This window comes from Protopterus annectens, chromosome 3.part0, assembly GCF_019279795.1.
Source record: "Protopterus annectens isolate FY-2018-M chromosome 3.part0, PAN1.0, whole genome shotgun sequence".
Taxonomy (NCBI): Eukaryota; Metazoa; Chordata; order Ceratodontiformes; family Protopteridae; genus Protopterus; species Protopterus annectens.
This window is the reverse complement of record NC_056731.1, coordinates 264,259,639-264,281,641: the sequence shown is the minus strand read 5'-3', so window position 1 is coordinate 264,281,641 and position 22,003 is coordinate 264,259,639. Positions and strand designations below refer to the sequence as shown.

Sequence of the window (22,003 nt, the reverse complement as noted above, 5' to 3'; positions counted from 1 at the left end):
AAAGAAAAAAGGATAAAATTTTTTTTTTTTTTGGGGAAAAAAAACAAAAAAAAAGATGCATACACATACACACACAAATACATAGGGAAGGACATATCTAATAATAATAATAAGAAAAAGAAGAAAGACAACAGATGTGAAAAACTTTAGCTAAACTGCAGTCAAAAGTTATTTACCGTGACCAAAGTCAGAGCCCTAGACAGCCACATCTTTATGGATCATGTGGCAAACAAGATCCGAAGAATTTTGGTGAATGGAGAGAACTGCTGTAAGTGGAGGAGTCAGAGTCCTTTATCCAAGCTTCTGCAAAGTGCAGAGGTTTGATCTGGTCAAATCCGATTACCCAAAAGTTGAATCAGATGAAAACTACAACATCAAATCTGTTATTTTTAACAGTTTTAGTCTGGATATATTTAACTGCCCTCAACTCTGACATTAATTTATTACTGACTTACGTTACATGTTACACATTTCTTGAAATATTCTTTACTACACTGAACTGTGTACTAGTACCGTTTTTTTATGTGTTGCCTACAAATGTGTTTGCATATATTATTTTATTCGTTTGTCTAGGCTTGCAGTGCAACCAGATTTGATAGTTTAAATGTGTAACCATTTTGTATTCATAATTTGTAATTTTAAAAATTCATGTCTTACTTGTTATGTAAACTGTTTTTTAAGTTCTGGAATGTTTCTTCCCAGGACTTCATCAAAAGTGGTCCTCCCAGTTAACAAGTGTAATAAATAAATAAATACATACTTAAAGAGTTAATAATATAGCCAGTCTCAGTGTTCCCTTCTTAAAAGTCTGCAAACTCTACTTTAGTTTTTGGTTGAGGTGCCTTTTTTTGCAGAGTCTGTTGTTTTAAACTGGTTTGTGATGGGGAGGCACCTTCCTCCCAAATCCTAAAGTCATGGAAATAGGTTGAATCGATGGTCCTACAAAGTGTCCACTTTGTGTGTGTGTGTGTGTGTGTGTGTGTGTGTGTGTGTGTGTGTTTGTGTGTGTGTGTGTGTGTGTGTGTGTGTGTACTTCCTGAAAGGACTGGTTCTCTGCATTATGCCCAGCACTAGTCAAGCACAGGCTCCCTCCTGTGATCCTGAATAGCATAAAACATATCTTGGGAAAAGGTCTGAATGAATGAGTTAGCACTGCACTGCCAGTTTGCTTTTTCAAACCTTTTTATAATTATCATTTGTGAGAGGACTGGAATCAGTGCCCCTACCCAGACTAGTTCTGTTTGTTAGTGTGTTCGGTTCTGAAAATATTAAGCAGAACTACTATCCAATCTGCATGCCTTTCATGTTGCACATTATCTGCCTAGAATATCCTTTCTACCTTTATCAGTACTGTCCCTACAATAATGTTCCATTGTACATCTTCTCCCTTGCCTACTAGCTTCTGCTACTGTGCAACACTAAGTTTTTTGTTTTTTTTTTGCTACAAACGGTACAGTCCTGCTATTTTTGGGGTAGCATAATATTTAGTGCTACTCATTCCTCTTTTAACTTCCTTAGCACCACTAAAATAATAAAAACATTTTCATCCTGTCCATTGATTCACACAATGTATTCTTGACTCTGTGATGCTTACTTTGCTAATATGGTAATGTACTTTTTATCTATATAATTGTGTCTTCCTAGGTTCCTTCTTATCTTAGCACAATAGTCATCAACTCTAGTGAATATCTGGTTATTATTGCCAGATCCTAAATTTTAATAGGATATGCTTTCTGTGCTCCTACTTAAGAACTGCTAACCTATTAAACAGCAGGTACCTATTCTTAGGTGGATTTCACACTTTAAAATGTAGTACACTGTCTTCATACTCATTTGAACTTAGTCAGCAGCCAAGTCCCAGTCCAAAAAAAGTTGAAACAGCAGCTGTTTTGTGACACACACTCCTGAAGGTAACAGCCTTTACTGTGGTTAAAGCACTTGCTTGTCAATTCATCTCATACATACTGAGGTCGACCATTAACAGCATCCGAAGTCACATTAAATTTCATCAAGGAGTGACAAATTAAATACGCCAACTATTATGGCATTGCATTTTTCAGTTGTTTAGTATGTTTCTATTTCCATGCTAAATGACTGCTTCCCATGATACAGATGAATTGAGCAAAAATAAAAGTGCAATTTCCGCACACTCACAAGTGGTTCAGACAGTGATCTGGTACTGCTGCGATCAAACTACCTTTCATAGTCTTGCTACCCCTTCCTCATTTTAACACTATCAGCAGGATCACCTCTTCTTCCACTTAGGATGGATAAGCAGTCCTTAATAATAAACACAAAGGAGACAGACAGATAAAAGTCATGAGACACACAATGAAATAAGTATGCTAAGGGCATGTAATTTTATAAAGTACACAACACCCGATTATTACGTGTTACACAATGTATACGAAAAACAAAAGTCAGTATATTTTGAATTTTTAAAAAGAGCAATCATATGGAAAATTAGTTACTGCATTGGTAAAAGTTTATAACATGTTTAACTTTACTGTTAAGTAATTTTTTCTTCTCTTTCTAATTATGTCTCAAAAAAGAAATATGGTTTTAGGTATTTTGTCAAACTGCTTTATTTACTTGTTACCTCCCTACAGCTGATCATCATCTGCCTCTACACCTTGATCAGTGGGTCTTCTGGGCTTTACCGGATTCATATCCAAAGCCAGTGGGGAGATTAAGGATGCTGGTACAGGATCACACTGGTGCTAAGGAGAGTATGCCCTAACAAACCCCATGGCACCCATGCAAATTTTGTTCTGACTGCCTTCAGGAGGTACATGTGTAGCCTCCTGACCAAGCAGCATATCACCCGCAGCACAGATCTCATTAGGCTCTTAAACTGCTACTGCAACAAGCTAAGCTGCAGCCCTCCTAGGATGGGTGAGCCAGCCTCTCCTACTCTCTTCTATCCTCATTTAACCAGCACCCCCCGGTGTTGTGCTACTATTCAAACACAGGTCACCTAGGATACAGTCATGGCTTTATCCCTCTGCTCCACAGGGTGGGGTCACTTTTCTTGTTTAAGATGTGAGACTATTATTTATAACAAGTAAGGCAATAAGCTGCATTTACAGTACAAGTCCATATATATTTTTTCTCTCACATTTAAATTTACTGTGAATCAGACCTACAGGTAACTGCTGTCCAGTCTATCAAACATGAATATGACACCATGTTAACCAAGTACTGGCAGGTGAATGAGGCCAGTGCAGAAGACCTGAATATCACTAGTACAGTGTTTCAGGATCATGTACAACACGACCTTAAAAATATTCACAAAGGGAATCATTTTGGTGATGGGCACAAGAATTGAAAGATACACACAAGTAGTAATGCTTCCCCCACATATTACTATAAGTTACTGTGACCAACGTTGTGCTTGCTGCCATTATTAAATTCGGTTTCTATGGTAATCTTTGTATACATTTTACTACAGTTTTATTATGCAGCATTTTACATTTTTGTACAATACTGTTAAGCTGATCTCTTAGGCTAGTGTGTTGCTATGGGAACTGCTGTGCTTTTCTGCAATGCATATTTTACTCTCTTCCTATCCATGCCTGCACTGCTTCATTTCCTGTTTGTCTTGCACTTTCAGAAAGTTATAGTTTAATTTTTTAAGATTCATTTTACTGTTTTTGAACAGTTAATATATCTACATTTCAGTTTTTATTATCATAGACAGTTCAGTTTGTATGACAGTCCTGGTTTTTGTACTTCTGTTTTATTTTATTCAATCTTTATGCAGATTTTAAGACTTCTTTCAGTTGCAGGATATCTTTTTGAACAGATTTTTGGCATTTCTGTGTTTGGTAGTTTTCCTTAACTAAGTGACTGCCCAGATGGTGGTTACTAGTTCTATAAAGGTCCTCTGTGGGTGACTCAGTGGCAATTTACTGTAATTTGCCTTTCCCCACAGAAAAACTCTTTTTTTTTTTTTTTTTTTTTTTTTTTAAAGAGATCTTTATGCATAAATAGCAGCCCTGCTATTGTTTTAGTCTATACAATCAGGTTTGGAGTTCTAGTATGGCTATTTTCTAACTATAAAAAAAGTATGTACACCTTAAAAAAATACATTGATATATAAAAGGAAGCCACACTCTCTGTCATCTTACAAATACAATCTAACATTTCCTTACGTTACTCCTCCCCCTTCTCTGGAGGAATAATATATACTAAAGTATGCAATTTCCCAGGCCCCATTCTAAAACCCCATAATGCATAATCTCTTCCTTGTTTACTTCATAGGTTGATACTAGGCTATCTGCCCTAGGGCATTTACAAACCCAGCCAAAGTGTGTTTGGCTTTCGCCACCCTTTTAGATTTTTCGACTGTGCCTCTGTATAGTAGGTCACAGAAGATAGCCCTTTTAGGTTAGTTTACTGTGCCTCTGTCTAGTAGGGAACATAGAAGAGATCTCCAGGGTAAACCTACGATCTCCCATCCACTCGTCAAGATTTCTCTTGAAGAGGGTCATTGAGGGGCTCTGCCTAACATGGATTGGGATTTTGTTCCAGAGTGAAGGGAGCCTCTGGGATATGAATCTGTCCCTCCAGCATGTCCTATTTATTTCTGTGCTGAGGTTTAAGTCTCTGGAGTGTGTATCTCTAAGGGATTTGGATTTCCTGAGGTGGAGCATGTCCTTTAAATCTGGGTTGGCTGGAGTTTCTTTAGCCTAACTGCATAGGGCATCTGTTTGAGCCCCTTAATCCTCTTGGTGAGGTACTTTTGGGGTCTTTCCAGTTGCTGCAGGTGTCGGGTAAGGTACATCCCAAATGGGGCATTGTACTCAATCATGGGCCTGATGAGTGATGAGTAGAGGGGCACAATGACTTCTCTTGATCTAGATGTGAACTCTTTTGTGATGAGGTGGGCTATATAGAAGGTCTTTCTAACCACTTTGGCAACATGATTGTCAAAGGAGAGATTGCTATCTACTTGGGTCCCCAAATCCCTAATTACTTCTTCTGTACTTAATGGTTTTCCACCTATGTGGTAGTTTGCGGGCACTTTGTTTTTCCCAAAGGGGATGACTATGCACTTTTTGGCATTTAGCTTAAGGCCATGGCTCTGGCACCAGTTATCCGTCTCTGTGAGACCCTTTTGGAGAATGCTTGTGTCAGTCGGTGAGTCAATTATGGCACCCAGTTTGCAGTCATCTGCAAACTTGGTCAGCCATAGTCCTCCTGTGTTTGCCTGTACCTCCGAGAAATATATACCGAACAAGAGAGGTCCCAGGACTGAGCCTTGTGGGATGCCACTTGTAACTGGTTTAGAGTCTGACATGGCACCTGCAATTCTGACTATGTGGGTTCTATCCCTGAGCCAGTTTGCAACTCATCTTGTGACATAGGGGTTGATATTTAAACTGGTGAGCTTATTTATGATGCCCAAATGGGGTTTTGTGTCAAAGGCTTTTGCGAGGTCCAGGTAGGCTGTGTGGACTACCTTCCCATCATCTATTGCCTTAGTGACTGTTTCAAAAAAGTCGACCAGGTTCAAGAGGCAAGATCTGCCCTTGACAAAGCTGAATTGGGTGGGATCCAGTGTTTTGAGGTTCCCAATGTCTTTGTTTATGAGTTCCATGATGACATGCTCCGTAGCCTTGCAGACCAGGCTAGTCAGGCTTATAGGGCGATAGTTTCCGGGGTCCGTTGTGGCACCACCTTTGTGGAGTGGGACCACTGTTGCTGTACGCCATTCCTTGGGTACATATCCTGTAGTGAGGCTGAGACTGAACAGTGACTTTATATGAGGGTTCAGTTCTTGAAGTTTGTGTAAGACGAAGCCCGGGACACCATCCGGTCCCATTGATGCTGTGTTTTTGCTTTGGAGAGGGCAGTTCTCACCTGTGTTTCTGTGATGTTGGGGAGGCTACACTCTGTAGGGATAGATATTTGATCTTTTGGGGGGGGGGGGGGAGTTTGCACTGAATCTGTCTACCAGGATGTTGGCAATGTCTGTGGGAGCAGTGTATTTTTTGTCATTTTGCACTAACTCAGAGCATATCTGGGAGTTGCCACCCAGGTTCCTGACATAATTGAAGAAGGCCTTGTGATTATCTTTAGCGTCTTGTGCAATTTTTCTTTCGAAGCTGGCCTTGGAGGATTTTATGAGGGATCGTAGTTTCTTGCTAGTATAGATCAGAGATGCTTTCCCTTTTTGGGATTTTGCTCTATCATGTAGTAGTTTCCTCCTTCTGTTGTATAGCTTGTTTATGGCTGGGGTCCACCAGACAGGTCTCCTGCTCTTGCAGCAGTGAGTCTTGGTTTTATTTGGGATAGCACGATCCATGCATTCCTGTAGGTGTCCACAGAATGCGTTTGTAAAGGATTCTGCGGTTTGGGCCGTATTTTCCACTGGCCCAGGGGCTTTGAAGGATTCCACCTCGGTTTTGAGAAGTGTGAAGTTTGCTTTTGAGAAGTTCTTCACCGTGATTTCCTTGGCTGAGGGTGGGGACGGGATGAGGATGTCCAGTGAGATTAATTTATGGTCAGATCTTACCAATGAGGGGTATACCTCTGGTGTGGAACAATGAGTCCCCCATGTTGGTGATGATCAGGTCCAATATATTTTGCCCTCTTGTGGGAATGGTGACCAGTTGTTCCATGGCATCTGAGTTTATGAATTCTAGGAACCGTTGGGCAAGGGTGTTGGGGCTTGAGTAGTGCTCCCAATCTATGTTTGGGTAGTTGAAGTCACCCAATATGATGGTGTTTGGAGAGACCTTCATATTTTCCAGTGTTCTCAGGAAAGCCGAGTGGGGTTCCTGAGATTGGGAGGGCAGTCTGTAGCAGGCTACAAACTAAAAGGCAGTTTTGCCCACTGTTAGTTTTACATGGATGGTCACCGCTGCTTCGTGCAGTGCCACTAACCTGGAGGTGTGGGCATCTTTGATGAATATGGATATCCCCCCTCCTTTTGTGGTTCGGTCTGAGTTTTGGGGCCGAAAAGTATGGTATGAGGTATGACCTGTTAGTGCTGGAGTGCTCTCAGGAGCCTTGAACCAGGTTTCTGTTACTGCACAGATATCGATATTCTCCATATTGAGGAGAGCCTCGAGTGTGTGCATCTTGAGGTTTAGACATCTGGTGTTGAGCAGCAATACCCTTAGTTTCTTTTTCCTTGTGTTGTCTATGGAGGTGGGTTTGTCTTTTGAGCCTTGCCTAAAAAGGCACTATGGGGGTGGCAAGAGCCTTGGCCAGTATTCAAAAGCCCAGGGGTGACAGGTGCAAGCCATCCCTAGCAAAGCAACGTGGCTCGTTGAGCATGTCATCCCAGGCTGACAGACACTGGATCCCCTTTGAATGACACCAATACTTTAGCCAATTGTTAAAATGTATCATTTTGTCTTTATACTGTGGCATCATTCTTGGTAAGGGTAAGATGCTACTCAAGGTCAGGGTCATATCGGCCTGGGCTACATGATCAGAGAGCTCCTCTATGTCTCTTTTCATGTAGTCCAGGGAGGTAAGTCTCAGGTCATTCACACCAGCATGGACAATGATGGAGTCATATTTGTACTTGCTTTGGAGTGACCGGAGTGCTTGTGTTATGTGGCAGATCCTGGCACCTGACAGACAGCTTACAGTGACCTTCTTGTTCAGCCTGGTGAGTGGGACGTCAGTGTGTCTGACAATAGAGTCACCTATTACAAGTGTACTGGGTGTGTTGTTTAGCCTTAAGGGCTGTGACTGTGTGACACACTGACTTTGTGAACTATGTGATACGTGGGTATTGTTGTGGGGTAGCAGTTGTTTGGGTGTCTGCTTTGGATGTCTCTGCTGCTTAGGCAGATTTTTATTTAGAGCCTCTGAGTATGTTTTTGTGTGTTTATGTGTTTGGTTTGCTGTTGCTATAGGTCTATGCAAGACTGGATTTGTGGTGTGTGTGGTTACCTTCTCCTCCTGATTGACTGTGCCAGCCATGGGTTGAGAGAGTTCAGGCTCCAGTTTGGCTATATAACTGCATCTCTCACATATATTTGAGTTTGATGGGAGGAGGAGAGGGTTGTCTGTGTACATAAGGAAGTTGTAACATTGCCTCAAAATTCCCATATTCACCAGCTGGACTGGAGAGTACCCACAAAACTGACCTTTGGACACATCAGGATATTATGATGAAATACTTTTTGACTGATCAAAAAGGATCAGTATGGTGTTAAGTGTTTAAAAGAGTATAAGAGGGGTTTAGTGCTCAAGTTTGTTGGTGTTTTGCTTATAAGATTACTTACAAGAGCAAGAGTAAGGCTTTAAAATGAAAATAGAGTGCTTCCTTTGAGATTTAGAGCAGCTCCAAGGGAAAAAGTGAAGAGCAGACTCTGTGGAGCCGGTAATAGTTTAAACCTGTTTAAGTGACGCTGCCCGATGCTGCTCTATGCGCAAAATCGCGCCAAAGCGGGTTTCTAAGCAGGAGACTTGAAAGAGCTGGGAATTAACCCAAAACAGCCAATAAACAACAAGTTTCTGGGCTGAGACCACTCCTCCAGGGACAGATAGGCTGCTCAAAGCTCCCCTCTCCCACTGGTGAACAGAGAAGCTTCCTTCTATCCAAGTAAGGATATGGGCAACACAGGAACTATTCTAAAGTCCAGAATACAGCAAAACCTGTATTAGGGACTATTCTAGCTCAGGAAAGGTGGGAAACAAGGATATTTTTTTTGTTTTTTTTTTAGGCAGATATCAGAAAAAGCACAGTAAATACTTTACACAGGCTAGCACACTTGAGTGAGCAGCCTCAACAGTTAATTCAAACAAAAAGACAATTTCAAAGTGCAGGTAATAATAAATGCAGTAACAAGCTTATTTCAAGCAAAAGAGCAGTTTCAACTCACTTTTCAGCGAGAACAGACAGTCGCAAAGGTAAAAGCAGTAAAAAGGTACTTAAATCAGGTAGCAGTCACTCTTTTTCATCTCTCTGCTGCTAGCACCACTCTGCAGGACCAAAAGGAGCTTTGCTGAGTCGGAACAAGCGCAAAAACTGCACCAAAGCGGGTTTTTAAGCAGGGGACTTGAAAGAGCTAGGAATTAGCCCAACATGGCCAATAAACAACAAGTTTCTGGGCTGAGACCACTCCTCCAGGGACAGATAGGCTGCTCAAAGCTCCCCACTCCCACTGGTGAACACAGAAGCTTCTTTCTATTCAAGTAAGGATATGGGTAACACAGGAACTATTCTAAAGTCCAGAATACAGCAAAACCTGTATTAGGGACTATTCTAGCTCAGGAAAGGTGGGAAACAAGGATTTTTTTTGTTTTTTTTCTTTTTTTTAGGCAGATATCAGAAAAAGCAAAGTAAATACTTTACACAGGCTAGCACACTTGAGTGAGCAGCCTCAACAGTTAATTCAAACAAAAAGACAATTTCAAAGTGCAGGTAATAATAAATGCAGTAACAAGCTTATTTCAAGCAAAACAGCAGTTTCAACTCGCTTTTCAGTGAAAATAGACAGTCGCAAAGGTAATTTTCACCTACCCTGTACTTCCTATAAGACACCTATATCCTAATTGTGGCTGACTGTGCATTACGTTTCTGTTATTTCTGTAACACCAACATACTGCTCTTCCTTCAGTGCTACTAGTGCAGATATATTTTTCTTCAGATGGTGGGTGATGGTAAACATTCCCTAACAGTCTACGAATGTGCCTGTTTTTGCCTTAGCAATGTGTTTACTATAGTTTTTAGCCAAACATCTCTTCTGTATATGTTCATGCTACTTCAATAACAACCTGACTTTTCAGAAGGAACTGATGATTTTCTAGGTAGCTCACCCATCCTGGGGAAAGAACTGGTGGTTTTGGTCTGCACACTGCCATAGAGCAATCAGTGGCTTGTCTGGTTGTCAACAGGGATGGACCTGGTACATGGACTTGGTCCTATCAAGCTGGAGGCTACAGTCCTTAAAGCATAAATGTGGAGGCATGCAGACAAAATAAGAGGGCACTGAAGACCTCTGTGATCATGTGTGTGCTCACGTCAGCCACCAAGTTTTGAGGTATTGGACTCGTCAGAAAAGCCCTGATGGATGCCCGAGTGGTCTGCTCTTGCCCCGCAGTTATGAGTGAAGTCAAAACTGGCAGTCACTCTACTGAGAATGAATAAGCCAACAGGCCAGGTATGAGGGTTGATGAGTGGCAGGTATTGAGGACCTAAAAAGAAAAATAAATGTTACAATAGATGTAAGCTACCACCTTTGGCTCTAACATTAAGCAATAATGCACATCGTCAAATACAGCAGACACTTGAGAAAAACACCATAGTTTCAGCACCAAGATAAACTGCAAACAGAAGAACCCTAAGGTTCTGCTGTAGTGCTGTAAAAGACATCTGGCAAAAAAAGAGAAATAACAGAGAAACTTTACTAAAGGTGAAATAACCAACATAATGCTATTTAAACGTCCTGCTACTCCATACATGAAAAGCATATTCAGGATCAGAGACGAAACTGTTTCCCTTTGTGAAGGCTAGCCTTGAACAGTAAAAAATCTGGGGAGTTTAAATGAATTTTTCAGCTGTCCTAAAATTCTTTGTGAAATCCAACTGGTACGGAAAAAGAAACGCTACTCCTCCACTTGGACTGTGAGGTACCGATATCACAGGGTCACAAATATTGATGGTTGATGTTTCAGCTAGTTTTTGTGATAAGCCAAGCTGCATGGCTTGAGAGTTACTGGAACTGAGTTTTTGAGTGAACCAGTTTCTGTAGAGAAAAGGTCTTCATGTAAGGAAGTCTAAATATCATAAGAAATCTTATTGCAATGTTGTAGAACAAACAGTACCAGACACAGAGCAGTCATTCTTTAACCGAGGCAGTTCTTATATATACATACATGTGTATGTAGAATTGTTGTACTGCAGGAGAAGAGGGAATACTCCCAGAAACAGCAAATTGGAAGTAGTATATTTCCATGCAACTACACTTAAATTTTTGCTCTACATGTGAATTCCTTGGCTCAAATACATAACAATATGGGTACAATCAGAGACTCACTATCATCATAATCCTCTACAGCAGATTTCTTAAAGAAGGTTGCTACCCTAATGTTTAAAACTTTATAATACTGTCCTTCCTTTTTATTCCTCACTTTCTTCCACTAGTACAACTTGATTTCCTATTCTCTGTGGCTTCTTACACTTCTTGAATGCTACAGTTTTTCTTCAGTAACCATTAAAGCCCTTCTATTTTACGTTGTGTGTTACAAAACATCCAACAAAGTTGCACATTGGGGCATGAGGCACAGACAGTACTTCGTGTATCCTACAAGTATTCTATGAAATTATAACAAAAGCAAACTGAAATCTGCTTCAAAACAACTACTAGTACAAAAAATGGAAGAATAAAGCTGAGCATTTACTTCCCAACAGTTACAATGCTTTACAACAAGGTTCTTTTAAGCTGCAAAATAAAACATATCACAATTGCTGTGATTCATAACCTGCTAGTTTAAGCTGTTGCTTTTTTATCCTTTATCATTTACCCAATGCATGGGAATAAATTACAGGTACTCCAGCATGGAGTGAGAAAGGAAAGATACATGCATATTCGGGCTGGAGAGGAGGGGGAAGATACTGGGGCTAAAATGTCTTCTTGAAAAAATACGTTTATAAGTACAGTCCACTACATAAAGCCTCGTATCTCACAACACCCATGTGCAAACACATCATAGTAGGATAACTTCTAAGAAATCTTACAAAATTACATAGCACTATTTAGATTTTCAGTAGTAAGTTACAGAACATATGTAGCACATATTACTATAAAGTTTATTACTGTTTTAAACAATGCATGCTAGTAACATAGTATAAATATAAATTATGTGCAAGTAAATATTACATTAGTAATGCACAGACAGCTATTACGGCGGTATTTTACTTGAGGGCCTCACCATTTTGTTTTGCGTAGAAGTGGGCGTGTTGCGAATTGAGTGACAACCCGGTCTGCATATGTAATTAGCCTTCAAGCAATCGCGCATGCATACATGATGTGAGAATATTAACGTTTCTCCATGGAATCTTGGCTTTAGGCTCAAAAAAGCTGGCTGTTTATACTTTCCTGCCATGTCATTCAACAGTGAAAATAATCCTTTCCTGTTAACCATTTCAGCACAATATTTAGGAACTTGCAGCTTAGCCAGCCATTTTCCATATCAAGTGTTACATAAATACAGTGGTCTTTACTACCTGTTGGTCCTTTCTGCCAAAAGACGTACCTTCTGCTACTCTTAGACTATCCATTTAGGGTAATGTAATGTGTTATAAATCACATTACATGAATAAGCTGTCAGGAGAAAACATAGTTTCTCTAGTATGTTGGAGTGCTACTACTAGTCTAAGGCAGCTTCTTTTCATCTTACATCCTGTCTGACAAGGAATACCAGACTGTTAAAAAAATAAATAAATAAATAAAAACTCACCTGCCTTGGCCTGTACCTTCCATTCATATGACTGACTGAACCCACCAGCCCACTCCTTGAAAAAGTATGTTCTCGTATCTACATTAAACTGTCTACCTCTGCTCTCCATCTCCTGAGCGTGGCCCTTCCTTATCACACTGTTGTTGCTTTTAACTGTGATTCTCTCACACTTCTTTTTAGTGCTTCTTGTACCTTATAGCATATATATTATGTTCTCTCTCCCATCTTTTCTTTGAAAAGAAATGTAACTGCCAAGTCTTTCATAGGTTCATAGGTAGGTACTAGGCTATCTGCCCGAGGGCATTTATAAGCCTAGCCAGAGTGTCAGCTTTCACCGCCCCATTGATTAATTAACTGAGCCTCTGTCAAGCAGAGCCAATGAAGTGATCCCAGGGGTGTACTTTCTGTTACCCATCCACTCGTCAAGGCTTCTCTTGAAGAGTGTTAGTGAGGGGCTCTGCCTAATGTAGTTAGGAATTTTGTTCCAAAGCATGGGGAGTCTCTGTGACAGGAATCTATCCCTCCGGTATGTTCTATTTATTGTTGTGGCGAGATTTAGCTCACTAGAGCACGTGGCTCGCAATGACTTGGATTTCTTTAGGTGGAGCATGTCCATCAATTCTGAGTTGGATATGGCTTTGTAAGTCAGGCAGAGATCACCTCTGAGTAAGCGATATGCCACTGAGTACAGCCGGAGTTTTTTCAGTAGAGCTGCATAGGACATATGTTTGAGGCCAGTAATCCTCTTGGTGAGGTGCTTTTGTGGTAAGTGTCTTGTGAGGTACATCCCAAATGGGGCATTGTACTCTATGATGGGTCTAATGAGTGACGAGCAGAGGGGCACTATAACCTCTATTTCTAGATGCGAACCCCTTAGTAATTAGATGGGCCACATAGAAGGATTTCCTAACTACTTTGGCAATATGATTGCCAAAGGAAAGATTACTATCTACCTGGGTCCCCAGATCTCTTATTACCTCTTTTGTATTAAGGGGGCTGCCGCCTATGTGGTAATTTGTGGGTGTTTTGTTTTTCCCAAATGGGATGGCTATGCATTTTTTGGCATTTAGCTTGAGGCCATGACTTTGACACCAGGTGTCTGTCTCAGTAAGGCCAATTATGGTTCCCAGTTTGCAGTCATCGGCAAACTTAGTTAGCCATAGTCCTCCTGTGTTTGCTTGTACTTCTGAGAAATATATGCTGAACAGTAGGGGAACTGAGCCTTGCGGGACACCACTTGTGACTGGTTTAGAGTCAGACCTGGAGCCCGCTATTTTTACCGTGTGAGTTCTGTCTGTAAGCCAGTTGGCAACCCATCTTGTGACATAGGGGTTTATGTTCAGGCTGGTGAGTTTTTCTATAATACTTGAGTGAGGAATGGTGTCGAATGCCTTGGCAAGATCAAGGTAGGCTGTGTGAACCACCTTTCCCTCGTCTGTGGCCTTGGTAACTGCCTCGAAGAAGTCAACCAGGTTTAGTAGGCATGATCTGCCCTTAAAGGCAAACTGGGTCGGGTCAAGTGTTTGGATGTTTCCAATGTCTTTGTTAATGAGTTCCATGATGATGCGCTCCATAGCATTGCAGACCAGGCTAGTCAGGCTTATGGGGGCGATAGTTACCAGGATCAGTTGTGGCCCCTCCTTTGTGGAGCAAAATAACCATTGCTGTGTGCCATTCTATGGGTACATAGCCTGTGGAGAGGCTGAGGTTGAACAGCGCGTTTAGGGGGGGGGGTTAGTTCTTTCTGTAGTTCGTGCAAGACGCAGCCTGGGACACCATCTGGCCCCATTGATGCTGTGTTTTTGGCTTTTGAAAAGGGCTGTTTTCACCTGTGCTTCTGTGATTTCTGGGACACTACACTTTTCTGGTATTGTTGTGGGCCCTTTTGAAGGTGAGAGGGAGGTGAAGTTTGCACTGAATCTATTTGCCAGTATGTTGGCAATATCAGTAGGTTCAGTATATTTTGTGCTATTTTGCACTATCTCAGAGCATATCTGCGAGTTGCCACTTAGATTCTTGACATAGCTAAAGAAGGCTTTGTGGTTATCGTTCGAATCCTTGGCTATTTTTCTTTCAAAGTTAGCCTTGGATGATTTTATGAGGGACCTTAGTTTCTTACTGATACTAATCAGGGATGTCTTTCCTTCTTGGGATTTGCTTTTTTTCTGAACTAGTTTCCTCCTTCTGTTGTATAACCTGTTTATGGCAGGGGTCCACCAGACTGGTTTCCTTCCCTTAGGGGAGTGAGTCTTGGTTTTGCTAGGGATGGCATGATCCATGCATCCTTGTAGGTGCTCATAAAGTGCAACTGTAAAGGATTCTGCATCTTGGGGCAGTGTTATCCTTTAGCATGGGGGCTGTGAAACTTACCACATCTGCCTTAAGTAAGGTGAAGTTTGCTTTAGAAAGTTTTTCACTGTGGTTTCCATGGTTGGGGGTGGTGGTGGGGTGTGGACATCCAGGGTGACTAGTTGATGGTCTCATCTACCAGTGACTGGTTGACCTCCGGTACGGAGCACCTGTCGCCCATGTTGGTGATGACCAGGTCCAATATGTTGTGGCCTCTGGTAGGGGAGTTTACCACTGATCCAGGGCATTTGAGTCGATAAATTCCAGGAAGCGCTGAGCCTGGGAGTTTGTACTCAAGTAGTTTTCCCAGTTAATGGTACAGTAATTGAAATCTCCCAAGATCAGGGTATTCGGTAGGACCTTCATGTTTTCCAGTGTCTCCAGAAAGGCGGAGTGGTGGTCGTGGGTCATGTAGGGTGATCTGTATCAGGCCACAATTTGCATTGCAGATTTGCCCGATGTTAGTTGCAAATGGATGATCTCAGAGGAATTATGCTGCGCCACTAACCTAGACGTGTGAGTATCCTTGATGAATATGGATACACCCCCTCCTTTTGTGTTTTGGTCTGTGTTCTGTGGCCAAAATGTGTGGTATGGGTTGTAGCCCAGTAGTGCTGGAGTGCTCTCTGGAGCCTTGAACCAGGTTTCAGTTACTACAGATGTCGACGTTCTCCATACTTAGGAGTGATTCCAGCGAATGCATTTTGAGATTTAAACTGCTGGCGTTGAGTAGTATAACCTTCAATTTTTTTACTTGTGCTGTTTATGGATGTGGGTTTTAATTTTGAGCCTTGCCTAAAAATGCATTAAGGGGGCAGCAGGAGCCTTGGCCAGTATTCGAAAGTCAAGGGGTGACAGGTGCAAGCCGTCGCTTGCGAAGCAATGTGGCTTGTCGATCATGTTATCCCAGGCTGACAGACACTGGATCCCCTTTGAATGACACCAGAAGCTTAGCCAATTGTTGAAATTGATCATTTTTTCTTTATACTGAGGTATCACTCTTGGTGAGGGCAGGATGCTACTCTGGGTCAGGGTCATACCCGCCTGGACTACATGATCAGAGAGCTCTTCCATGTCTTTTTTCATGTAGTCTAGGGAGGTATGACTCAGGTCATTCACACCAACATGAACAATGACAGAGTCATATTTGTACTTGTTCTGGAGTGACCTGAGTGCTTGAGTTATGTGGCGGATTCTGGCTCCCGGCAGGCAGCTAACAGTAACCTACTCCTTGTCCAGCCTAATGAGTTGGGCATCAGTGTGTCTGACTATTGAGTCACCTATTACTAGTATGTTAGGTATGTTATTTCGCCTTAAGGGCTGTGATTGTGCGGCACATTGATTTCGTGTTTTATGTGTTGTCTGGTTTGTGACGAGAGGTGCAGGTTTTGTGGGCGTCTGCTTTGGAGCTCTCTGATGCTTTTGCAGGTTTTTATTTAGAGCCTCCGAGTATGATTTTGTGTATTTAAATGTATTTTTTGCCAGTGCTGGTTTAGTAGGTCAATGTGAGGCTGGAGGTGTGGTGCAAGTGTTAACCTTCTCCTCATGACTGTCTGTTCCAGTCTTGGGTGGAGATGCCTAAGCCTCCAGTTTGGCTGTATAATTGCATCTCTCACATATGTTACTGTTTTGTGGTAGGAGGAGAGGGCTGTCTGTGTACATGAGGCAGTTGTAACATTGCCTCAGGATACCCAGATTCACCAGCTGGACTGGAGAGTACACCTGAAGTTGCCCTTTGGTCATGCCTGAATAGTAGGGTGAGCTGCTTAGTCGCTTGGTTGGTGAGGGGTGGATAAAGAGCCTTGCCCTGCTGGGCAGTCAAATGTCGGGGTACATTAGTGTTTGCTATTAGGTCTGAGTAAGTGCTGGACTGTAGGATGCTTTTTGAGTGCTTAGGTTGAGAGTTAGACTAGTTTCAAGTGAAAAACTGAAGAGGAGACTTAGTCAAGCTGGGAATAATTTAACCCTAGCTAACCGGTGCTGCCCAGCGCACAAAACCATGCAACGTGTTTTTTAAACTACTAACTTCTGGGCTGGAACCACTCATCCAGAGAGAGATGGCTGCTCAAAGTTCCCCTCTCTCACAGGTGAACAGAGAAACTTCCATCTATCCAAGTAAGGTATGGGCAACTCAAACTTGTAACACAGCCCTGAATTCAGCACTAACCTGAAAACTGGACTATACTAGCTTAGAAAGGCAGGAAACAAGAAATGTATTTATTTATTTTTAAAGATAAGGCAAAAACAGTAAAAAGTGCACTTAAAACAGCTTTAAACGACTATAAGCGAACAGAAAAGGCTGTCACACTTTAGTGTGTAGCCTACAACAGTTAAACAATTGATTTAAACAAAAAACAACTTTTTAAAAGTGCAGGCAGTCAAATAAGCACAATATGTGGAAAAAGTGCTAGAAAATCAGCGTTTAGGCGGAAAGCAGTTAAGTACAGCAAGAAAATACAGAAAACTGATACTTAATCACTCCAAAGTCTCTCTTTTAAGCTAGAAGGCTTATATCAGTTTAAGGCTTTCTAGTGCTTTCCAGTAGGTTAGTTACAGGAAAGATGGGAAACAAGTGCAGATGTGGTCTTTTAAACCAGAAAGTTGAAAGAGATGGACAACTTCCCGAATGGTCAATAAACTACAATTCCTGGGCCAAGAACCACTCCTCTTGTGGTAGACAGGCTACCTAGTACTTATCACTCCCACTGATAAGCTAGAAGGCTGCACTCCAACACAAAGGCTTGGGGGGCTCAGAAGCTTACAAACAGTCCTGGATACAGCAAATCTGTACCTGGACTAGACTAGTTACGAGAAAGGTGGGGATCAAGCACAAACACGGGCTTTAAAACCAGAAAGTTGACTCTCCATATATTATATTCTCTGATCCCTTTACTGTCCTTGTTGCATGCACTATTTCTAGCACTCTAATTGTAATATTGGGAATTACTGATGTTGGCAACGTTTTACTGTCTTATTTATTGTTATATTACATGCCAGTGGGCTCGTTTTCTTTTTTTGACATCCGATGGTACATTCGGAGGGAATGCATATTCATGAATGGCATATCATGGGGGTGGGTTTTAGGCGGGGCTTGCTACTGCACATCTGGTGAGGCCCTCAAGTAAAATATTGCCGCTCTTACAAAATACAACAAAGACACATTTATATAATAGACTGCTGAGCTATATTGCAGATTCCTTTTCAAATATAAGCCTGTATACATTTGAAGTTGTCTTATTTTGGGAGCTTTCCTTATCAGTTTTTTTGCTGGAATGCACTGACAGTCTAAATTCACAAAGAACAATTTCTTCCAGCAGTCTATGGGATACATGGTTCCAGAACCGTAAGCTAGTGTCCAACTGCTGATATGTGAGATAAAGGAACTGGTCAGCATGAAAGTACAGAGCTGCAAGCAAGTTCAGAAAATGCTGACTGACACTGAATTACATCACAACAAAATAATTCCATTCTGAACAATAACACTGACTGCTGACAAAGCTGCAGTACAAAAAGAAAACTTGGTGTGACCTTTCACTGCATACAGAGTTTTGTGTAATGTCTTAGCAGCTCTGTAGGATGATATGACACTGTACAATTTGTAGACATTATTACCTGAAAGCCCAGCAAACATTAACGCACTGTAGCCATGTTCATGTTCATTGCAATTCACATCACCTCCATGCTGCAGAAGTAGCCTGCATATTGTGGCTTTTCCTTTATATGCAGCATGCATCAGCGGCGTCATCCCATGCTTAAATTAAAAAGAAGAACAGAAAATGTAATGTTAATAAATACTATTGAAAAAACTACAAACATAAACGTATATTCCTATAGGAGTCATACTTTTTCTTGACACCATGCAATGAAGAGGTATATCCAGAAATTTATATTCTGCACTTATACCTTATACCACTACCCCACATCCAACCAAATACCATATAAAAATCAAGCACATCTGCCCAAATGTCACCTTCTACATAGTTAAGAAATGTAGACTTCAATTTCAGCTGCTGCCCCTACAAACATAAGACTGCTCTCTTAAAATGATTCCTTTTTCCAAGCATGTTGTGCACAGACCTGTACTGAGGACATCATTTGACATTTGTTTACCGGGAAAGTCCAACTGGGCCATAAAGAACCCATTTTCAGTGAAGGCATAAACCTAACATTCACTTAACAGTAGTTCAAATATTCACATATAATAGCAAGTTTACTATCACATAATCAAATCCACTGTGTTTGAGTGTTAAGATGTCCAACTAACATGTTCGGAAATCAGAACACCGAACAAAAAAATGTCAAAGTAAGCATTTCAGTAAAGTCGAAATGTTGAAAATGTCGACTTTACTGAAATGTTCACTTCTGCTCAACATTAAAAAAACCCTGCACCCCCCACACCCACTCCTACTTACATATATACAAACTCCGAGATCACATTTCAGGGAGGGAAAGGGTACACTTCCCAATCCCCACTATAGTGCAATCTGCACCACAATGTCGAACCTTACAACAGGGAATGCTTGCTATTGTAACGTTCGACATTGTGGCAATCATATTTACGGCTCTGCTAAATAAGTTTCGCACATATGTCGATTGTACGAAATGCGATCGACTATGCGATAGTAAGCCATAATAGCACTAATATAACAATCGGTTACAAAACATAGGATAGATCCATTAGTTGGGAGAATTCTAGATGTTCAAGGCTCTGCAAGTGATAACATTTCAGAAAAATGCGGAGAAAAGATATTCAAGTATGCTGTATATGCCTGGCAGCAAGCCTTTATGTTCTGGACTGCAGGCAACCTTCAACAAGAAAAAGAATAAAAAAGCAGCATTTACTGTACAACTTTACCAAAATGATGCACATTCTCCAGCAACTCACACAGAAAAGCTAAGAAAAAGGTTTATAATATATGAAGGACACAGATTACCCTTGAAAGACATGAAAAATAAACTTATTATAAGTGGCATTCATATGTAAGATGGTATAACAGAGCTTTCTTATCCGGTTATTGATCGTACACCAAGTTAGAGTACATGCTAGAAATGCATGTCAAGAAATTCATACTTCTAGAGAAGCAAAGCTCTAACACACTTTCTGCTGCTTCTCAGACAGTGGCTAGAAGCAAAGAATATCTGATTATGTGACGGCTTTTAAAGATTTTAATGCACTTTGTGCAGACACACACAAGAAATTCTGGCAGCCAAAGTATATTCCAGCTTTTAATGCTTATAGATTCAAAGGTAAGTACTAGGCTAGCTGCACTGGAAGGCCATTTTAAGCCTAGCTAATTTCTGTTTTAGAGGTTGGAATCAAACCTTGTATCCTGCATCTGTGAGGTAAACACTTTAACCACTATGCTAACCCTCTGCTGTTTGATCTTCCTGCTAGTCTTCTGTGGGGGCCCCCGACTGTACTGTAGTGCAAGACTAGGACTTAACAGCACTGAAATGTGTTTAACAAACTGCCACAAAGATACTAAAGTCTGTCTTCTTCACAAATTTTAGTGTAATTGCAACATTTCATGTACTACAAGCATATTCTGGCCATGTTCATATCTAAAAATCTTGTTATTAACAAGCCACATGACACACATACAATGGCAGCACCATAGAGCTGCAATGGAAAAATACAGAGGGCATTGAGTGCTGCAACACAATTCATCTGGGTATATTAAAAATAAAACAGTGGCAGATTGAAGTGTCAATCAGCTTTTAAACCTGTCTTTTGATAACAGATGCACTCTGATCATTTTGGATGCTGACACCTTACACTTTTACACTTATTTAAACTTGTAGTACAAAGCAACTGAAACTCTCCCTGTATTACAAAGAAAGTATAGCTGTGCAAGTAAACTTTTCATAACAATTGATGTTCAAATGATCAGTATTGCAGCAACCATAACTATATGGGTTACATCCTCCCAAGGATATAACAGCTGGCCAGCTTCCAAAGCTTCAGGGCACCGTCTGCGCACACAGTCAATCACCTCAAGCTGAGGTAACTAAAAAGACAGCTTTGAGGACAGAGTCCTTCACAGCTTTCCTACCTACAAGCATGAGAGGCTGAGCACTGAAAGGACAATGTTAGGAACAAAAAGTAAGTATTCACACCCTGGCATAAACAACTCACCAAAATCAATTAGGATGGAGGGAGAGAACGATTATTGTTCAAAAATCTACTGTTGCAGTAAGTTTACTTACACAGCTGTACTATGTTCATCATACTGATCACTGCTGCAGCAGCCTTAGCTAATACGGGTAGATTACCCTAACTTACTACACTTGGGATGTAGAAGTGGAAGGCCCAGAAGCTCTGGACAATGGTGATACCAAAGCCTGATCCAGACCTAGAGAAGGAATAAGGCTTGTAATGCTCTGTAAATGTATATACAGAGGACCAAGTTGTTTCTACCACGATATTTCTAGAATCCAACCCTTTCCAAAAAAGCCATAGATAAAGCCAAGGCCCTGGGAGAGTGGGCCTTGACCTTGCCTGGAATAATTTTGTTGTGCTGACTATAACAAAAGGTAACAGCCAGAGACAACCATTTGTAAATCTGCTTTGACACAGGTTGCCCCTTCTTACCTTCAAAAGAAATGAACAAGAAGTTATGTACTCACCATAACGTTCGATGTATGTAGTCCATCTCGCCTCACATTCTTACCCGTGGGTTCGGAGCCGAATATCAGCTCTGACTCGGCCAAAGTTTTCTAGCTCGAAGTCTTCTATTGGCTGGGCTAAGCAGGTATCCCATGCTGCACTGCTCCATATCTCCAGATGTAGTTTGCTGCGAACATTCATTCATACCCCATGCATACATAACAACCTTGTAAAAAGAATAAGCTAAGAGTAAAGGGAACTCTGTAAATAGAAAAAAAAACTAATCTCCAGATCCTCCAGGAAGGGGGAAAGGTGGGAGGGTAAGTAAGAATGTGTGGTGAGATGGACTACATACATCGAACATTATGGTGAGTACATAACTTCTTGATGTTATGTAGTCCAATCTCGCCTACATTCTTACCCGTGGGACAGCGTCCCTAACACCTACATCCTGGGTGGCTCATAGGAAAATACTCCTGAGTACTGTGGAACCAAAGGACGACCTGCCCCTAGATACCACGTCCAATTTGTAATGAGTAGCAAATGTGTGAGGAGAAGCCAAAGTAGCTGCAGCACATAGATCATCCTTTGACAATCTGGCTTGATAGGCTGTGGATG

The 22,003-nt window shown here is 41.3% G+C and overlaps 1 protein-coding gene across 2 annotated transcripts in view; it reads right to left on the bottom strand.

The window, feature by feature from the left end:
• Positions 1-22,003, bottom strand: part of ANKMY2 (ankyrin repeat and MYND domain containing 2) — an 821,123-nt gene that overhangs the window by 312,919 nt on the left and 486,201 nt on the right. For both annotated transcript variants that reach the window (XM_044064747.1, XM_044064750.1), the window contains one exon: positions 18,391-18,529. In XM_044064747.1, the coding sequence (XP_043920682.1) occupies positions 18,391-18,529 (139 nt within the window). The remainder of the gene's footprint in view (positions 1-18,390; positions 18,530-22,003) is intronic.